Here is a 7,500-nt window from a genome sequence, read left to right as displayed (position 1 = left end):
GTGTGTTTGTGTCTGGCTGTGTGTGTGTGTGTGTGTGTGTGTGTGTCTCTGTCTCTGTGTGTTTGTGTTTGGCTGTGTGTGTGTGTGTGTGTGTGTGTGTGTGTGTGTTCAGGGTGACAGCGGGGGCCCGTTGGTGTGTGAGCAGGACGGGGGCCACTGGACTCTGTTCGGCCTGACCTCGTGGGGTAGTGTGTGCTTCAGCAAGGTGCTCGGGCCCGGAGTGTACAGCAACGTTACACACTTCACCCCCTGGATCCAGCAACAGATCTACATACACACGTACCTGAGGGACTGACACACACACACACACACACACACACACACACACACACACACACACACACACACACACACACACACACACACACACACACACACAGACAAAGACAGAGACAGAGACACACACACACACACAGAAACAGAGACACACACACACAGACAGAGACACAGACACACACACACACATACACACACACACACACACACACAACAGAAACAGAGACACACACACACACACACACACACACACACACACACACACACACACACATACACACACACACACACAGACAGAGACACAAATACACACACAAACACACACAGACACACACAGAGAGACAGAGACACACACAGAGACACACACACACACGCACACAAATACACACACACAGACAGAGACACACAGACAGAGACCACACACACACACAGACACACACACACACACACACAGACACACACACACAGACAGAGAGACACACACACACACAGAGACAGAGACACACACAGGACACACACACACACGCACAATACACACACACACAGACAGATACACACAGACAGAGACACACACACACAGACACACACACACAGACACACACACACACACACAGACACACACACACACACACACACACACACACACACACACACACACACACACACACACACACACACACACACAGTCACACAGCTTCAGTTCCTCTACTGGTGCCTATATCTATCCTGATAGCCTTCAGATGCTAACTGTTGTATTAGCAGGAGAATTAACTACTATTACAGATGCTAACTAGTTAGCTAGTAGAGCTGCAAGCAGACTTCACATTCATTAAACATTCACTTTAAGGGTCATTTTTAACCTTTCTCAACACTATTTCCCAATGTTGTGTCTAAGTGACTGATGGGAACACGAAAAATCACCATCCACCACCAAGAAATCACCATCACCAAACTCCACCAGACTCCATGTAAATAATCAGGACTTTTAGCGTATATAGAGCCAGCACATTTCCACATGTAAATGGGTGAATTAAGTTTTTTTTTCAACCAAACCAGAGTGGTGATTGTTGGAAACAGTGGAAAGATGAACCAAGACGGCTTTTGGTAGTTTTATTTAGTTTCTGTCCACTTTGAATTAAGTGTGTTTTTAAGTTTATAAAAGTAGTGATTATTTACATGGAGTCTGGTGGAGTTTGGTGTTAAACAAAAAGGACTTCACACAAAGGTTTCATTCTTAGATTATTAGATCATTGTCACATTAATACAAAGTGAACTGAGATTATTGGTGTGTGTGTGTGTGTGTGTGTGTGGGATGTAAACACACACTTTATTTCCACGGCATCGTCTGCTTCGAGTGTTCATACTTTTAATTATCATGTTTAAAAAAAAAAAAATCACAACGTTCAGACGTTCAAGCGCTGAATCTGTAAAAGCTGCTAAAATCTAAAGAGCACTCAACTTCCCACAATGCTTCACTCTATAGTGCCTGTACTTAAACTTAGCCGTGTTAACCTGTAACCATGTCGTACTGTACGTGTGCGTGTGTGTGTACGTGTGCGTGTGTACGTGTGTGTGTGTACATGTGTGTGTGTACATGTGCGTGTGTACATGTGCGTGTGTGTGTGTGTGTGTGTGAGAGAGAGACTATTACTTTGCTTCTAAACACTCCGGCAACTTATTCGGGCAACTTTGAGGAACAACATTTATCTTAAAGTCCAGTTTCGGACCAAAAGATTGGAGACGAGAATTTGTACAAATTCTCGTCTCCATGGAAACAACTCTCGTCTTAAAATTTGAATGAGGATCTTGATGGAGAGATACGTGCTGCAGCGTCAACTTTTAAATTTTCTGGCTCAAAATATATCTAGTTTTTTTCGTCTTTTTCGCCACTTGTGTCACTTTTCCTCCAAAGTTTTTTTTTTTTACGTTTTTTTGTCACTTCTTAATGATATTTTTTGGGGGTTTTTTTCCCCCACGTTTTTGAAGCTATTTCCTACATTTTTGCCACTCGTTTCAAAGTTATTTTATCTTTTTTATTTCCTCCAAATCCTATATAATTGTAGCCTGACGAGCCAGACCCACATCCAGATGTTGAGGGTCTGGGAACTCCCCATTGGTCAGGGCTCAATCCGAGGGGGGCGGGATCAACGGTTGTCTTTCAAATTCCCCTCTGCACGCAATAGGCTGGCGCTGCAACCAATCAGAGCAACGAAGAAGGTAGCGGCGCTAGTTGATAGATTAAACTGTTGACGTATCCGGTCATCAAACCTCCGAACACATCTTCCCTTTTTTAAGAATGACTCCAGTGTCGTTCTTTGTTCTTTTCTCAAAGTAAAGCTGAACTCCAAGGCTTCCAGAAGACCACTGTTCACCAGCAGCAGCAGCAGCAGCCATAAGCCCCGCCCCCAGGCTCTATACACGATGTGATTGGCCTGACCAGAGTTTGGGTTTTTCCAGCTCGCAAGCCAACGGAGAGTGCCTAGACTGACCCTGGCTGCAAATTACATTTGCTGCCACTAGGGTGCGTCTAGATTTCTAGGCTAACAAAAACATTGAAAAAGCTTAAAAAGCGTTGACGAAAAATAGCTGAAAATAAAAAAAAACTTGAAAAAGTGACAAAAACATCAAAGAAAAGACCCAAAAAAATGGTGGAAAAAAAACATTGAAGACCGTCAACTGAAGGATAACTTCACTTCATGATTTATAAAACCATGCCAACAATTATTAGCCAATTTAAAAACTTAGCATGCAATTAAAGCTACGTCCAGAACGCCCACACGTTATCGTAGGCCAAGTTTAATATGCTACTTCATTTACACATAATATACAGTACAGAGGCCAAAAGTTTGGACACACCTTCTCATTCAGTGTGTTTCTTTATTTTCATGACTATTTACATTGTAGATTCTCACTGAAGGCATCAAAACTATGAATGAACACATATGGAATTATGTACTTAACAAAAAAGTGTGAAATAACTGAAAACATGTCTTATATTTTAGATTCTTCAAAGTAGCCACCCTTTGCTTTTTGTGATAACTCTGCAAACCCTTGGTGTTCTCTCAATGAGCTTCATGAGGTAGTCACCTGAAATGGTTTTACCTTCACAGGTGTGCTTTGTCAGGGTTAATTAGTGGAAGTTTGTCCCTTATTAATAAAAAAAAGCAAAGGGTGGCTACTTTGAGGAATCTAAAATATAAGACATGTTTTCAGTTATTTCACACTTTTTTGTTAAGTACATAATTCCAAATGTGTTCATTCATAGTTTTGATGCCTTCAGTGAGAATCTACAATGTAAATAGTCATGAAAATAAATATATATAATATATATATATGTAGGTGGCGGTGTAAACGAGGAGCTGAAGCCCACGTCAGCCAATCAGAATCCCGACAACAGCAACCAATCACGTCCTGTCTCTTTCTCTCTCTCGGCTGCCCTAAACAAACAAAGATTTCCAAAAATCTCCACTTTGCCCGGAGTTTTTAGAAATAATCGTTTTTCTGTGATTAAAAACACAGAAAACGAGAGGCCACACCGCGGGAAAATATGTGTGCCTTCCCCTCGTGTAAACGGGGGCCTAAAACTACCGCTGACAGTTTGTAACGTTGAAATAAAATAGATTCTGGATCGTTTTATTATTATTTCGACAGTTTGCAGCTGACTCGACCAGCTGGCTTCTCTATTGGCTGTTGAAAACATGTGACCTGTCTTACGGGCTAAAACCTATCCTGCTAACGCGCTAAAGCGTCTCCTCCCAGCGACAGCAGAAGTCCTTCCCTGTTGGTCTCGTCTCCGTGTGTCTCTGACCTCGTGTGGACGAGTTGCCCAACGAGTTGCCCAACGAGTTGCCCAACGAGTTGCCCGGTGCAGCCGCCACGCTAACGTCTAACGGACATCCAGAACATTCCAAGTTACGATGTTGTTGTTATTGTTGTTGTTGTTGTTGTTGTTGCTTTGTGTGTGTTTGGTTTTTTAAGAGTATTTTTCTACAGCTTTTTGTATGTTAGCGTATTACACAGGGCTGTGTGTGTGTGTGTGTGTGTGTGTGTGTGTGTGTGTGTGTGTTGTGTGTGTGTGATGTGACTTCCTGATTTGGCTGTAACCACTTTCTGACGATGACGATGATGATGATGATGATGATGATGATGATGGTGATGATGATGATGATGAAGATGATGATGATGATGATGATGATGATGGTGATGATGATGATGATGATGACGATGATGATGATGATGATGATGATGATATTGGTGTGATGGAGTATGATATGATTGTGATGATGATGTATATTATATATGTATTTTTTGGTTGTGTATATTTGTAGATGATGTTTGATTGATGTGATGATGTTTTTTTATTATAGATGAATGTTGTGATGTTGTGTGTACGTGATGATGATGTGATGATGTGGGTGGTGATGATATGACGATGATGTGATGATGTGTTGATGTGATGGGTGGGATGATATACATGATGATATGGTGATGATGTGTATGTGTGTGATGTGTGATTTATGTTGGGATATGATGATGTTGATGTGGTGGTGGATAATGATGATGATGATGATGATGGTGATGATGATGATGATGATGATGATAATGATGATGATGATGATGATGATGATGATGTGGTGGTGATGATGATAACGATGATGATGATGATGATGATGATAACGATGATGATAACGATGATGATGATGATGATGATGAAGACTGTAATTGTTGACCTGTATAGATTTAGACCGTTTCCCTAATGTTCTGTGTAAAACGTGAATATTTTGGTTTGTATCACCTTTTATCCCACCAATAAAACTACACACACACACTCTGGCGCCTCTGTGTGTCTGTGTGTGTGTGTGTCTGTGTGTGTGTGTGTATTGTATTGTGTGTGTGTGTGTGTGTGTGTGTGTGTATGTGTGTGTGTGTTTGCAGGGTGCGAACTACCAGGACTTCGGCTCCCCTTAATGAACTCACGAACTCCCCTGAAAAGCGATGATTCCGTGAAATTTTGGGGGTCTCAAAAAATACAGAGGGCTAGATTTATCAAGCCGTTTCCGCCTGTTTCCAGGCTAATTGGTCGCAAAGGAACGAGGTAACCCGATCGCGGGCTATTTACAAACAGGGCACTCGGGTAAAGTCGCCAGATTGTCTGCCACATGAGCGAAGAGACAAGTTGGCTTCTTATATCTTCGTGGGAGGGTCGTGGGAAAGACTGTCAGTAAGCGCCTCTATTCTGCGCGGGAAATTCTCCGCCTCTTTAAAGCAGGTCTAAACCAGCCGCAATCGAGTTTCCCCGTAGACCTTTATGTGCCGCTGGTGAAATGGCAACAGTAATTTGAGCAAGACGAAGACATAGGCGAGGCTGAAAATATTTTTAACAGAAGAATCACACTTTGTCAGTGAACACAACATCATTTAGCGTTACAGATCAAGCAGCCATAATATTATAATAATAATCATAATAATAATAATAATAATAATAATAATAATATAGCAATATTAGAGTTACTGGAAGAAATCAAAGATGTAATTGAATCTCCCACTCAGCGTTCACATCCCATTCCATCAGTTGTTAAACTCCTCGCTACGTTACAAATATCGGCATCAGGATCATTTCAAACAGTCCTAGCATCAGCAGTGGGGATATCGCAGTCTGCACTCAGCCGTATCATAGCACCAGTACCGCTTTGTTACAGGCCAATCTCGGTTGGTGGTGGGAGGAAAGACGCTGATTGGCTGATGGGTGTCAGGGTTGATAAATACTACGCAGAATGTGGAAGCATAGCGTGCGCTATTACCGAACTCGCATAAACAGACGCAGCGCAAACTGCGCTAGTGTTAGTAAATCAGGCCCATTGTGTCCTTGTGACGTGCAATTTCAGTTTTGTGTAACGTGATCATCGTGGATTATTATGTGTAAAATTGCAAAAATATCATTCATGCATGCGTGACGCGATTTAAACCTAATTCACTTCAATAAAGATAACTATACTATACTACACATACTATATACTATACTACACATACTATATACTATACTATATACTATATACTATACATACTATATACTATACTACACATACTATATACTATACTATACTATATACTATACTATACATGCTAAATACTATACTATATACTATACTATACATGCTATATACTATACTATACATACTATATACTATACTATACATACTATATACTATACTATACATACTATATACTATACTATACATGCTATATACTATACTATATACTATACTATACTACTATACTATACTATACATACTATATACTATACTATACATACTATATACTATACTATACATACTATATATATACCTTACATCATGCTATATATACTATACATCTATATACTATACTATACATAATACTATACTATACATACTATACTATATACTATACATGCTATATACTATACTATATACTATACTATATACTATACTATACTATACTATATATGCTATGCTTATACTATGATATCTATACTCATTGTGCTCTTATACATACTATATGCTATGCCATGCTATGCTATACTATGCATTCTTATGCTATGCTATATGCTATGCTATGCTATAACTATGCCTACACTGTATACTAATATTATATGCTGTACTATATATTGCTATGCTATGGTGTATGCTATATATGCTATGTCTACTTATGCTATACTAATCGTATATCTATATGCTATCACTATGATGCTATATGCTATGCTATGCATGCTATGTCATGCTATACTACTACTAATAATGCTATGCTAATACATACTATATTTCTATGCTCATTGCTGTACTATATGCTAATATATGCTAGTATGTGCTCATCTAATATACCTATCTAATAATGTAATGCTAATGTCTTCATGTCCTTCCATGCGTAAATAGTATGTAACAATATCTTCAATAAATGTTCAATATGCTATGCTATCAATATGATTTATCATGAACATTATGTCTTTCATCAATGTTTATTACGTACTGTAATGCTAACGCATGCTATGCTAATAATGCTATGCTATGCATGCTAGCCAATGCTATGCTACCACATGCTATATGCTATGCTAATACGTATATGCTATGCTATTGCTGTACTGTATGCTATGCTATGTACTATGCTATCTGCTATGCTATGTGCTGTATGCTGTACTGTATGCTGTACTGTGCAGTGCTGTATGCTGTACTAATGCTATTATGCGGG

The 7,500-nt window shown here is 39.6% G+C and overlaps 1 protein-coding gene across 1 annotated transcript in view; it reads left to right on the top strand.

The window, feature by feature from the left end:
• The window catches only part of corin (corin, serine peptidase), a 34,041-nt gene extending 33,716 nt beyond the window's left edge, over positions 1 to 325 (top strand). Inside the window, exon 18 of the mRNA XM_039821935.1 lies at positions 113 to 325. Within this exon, the coding sequence (XP_039677869.1) occupies positions 113 to 295 (183 nt within the window). The 3' untranslated portion in view covers positions 296 to 325. The remainder of the gene's footprint in view (positions 1 to 112) is intronic.
• Positions 326 to 7,500: the final 7,175 nt, after the last annotated feature.

Source organism: Perca fluviatilis, chromosome 14 (assembly GCF_010015445.1).
Source record: "Perca fluviatilis chromosome 14, GENO_Pfluv_1.0, whole genome shotgun sequence".
In the NCBI taxonomy this organism is placed as follows: Eukaryota; Metazoa; Chordata; class Actinopteri; order Perciformes; family Percidae; genus Perca; species Perca fluviatilis.
This window is presented reverse-complemented; position numbering and strand designations above follow the sequence as displayed.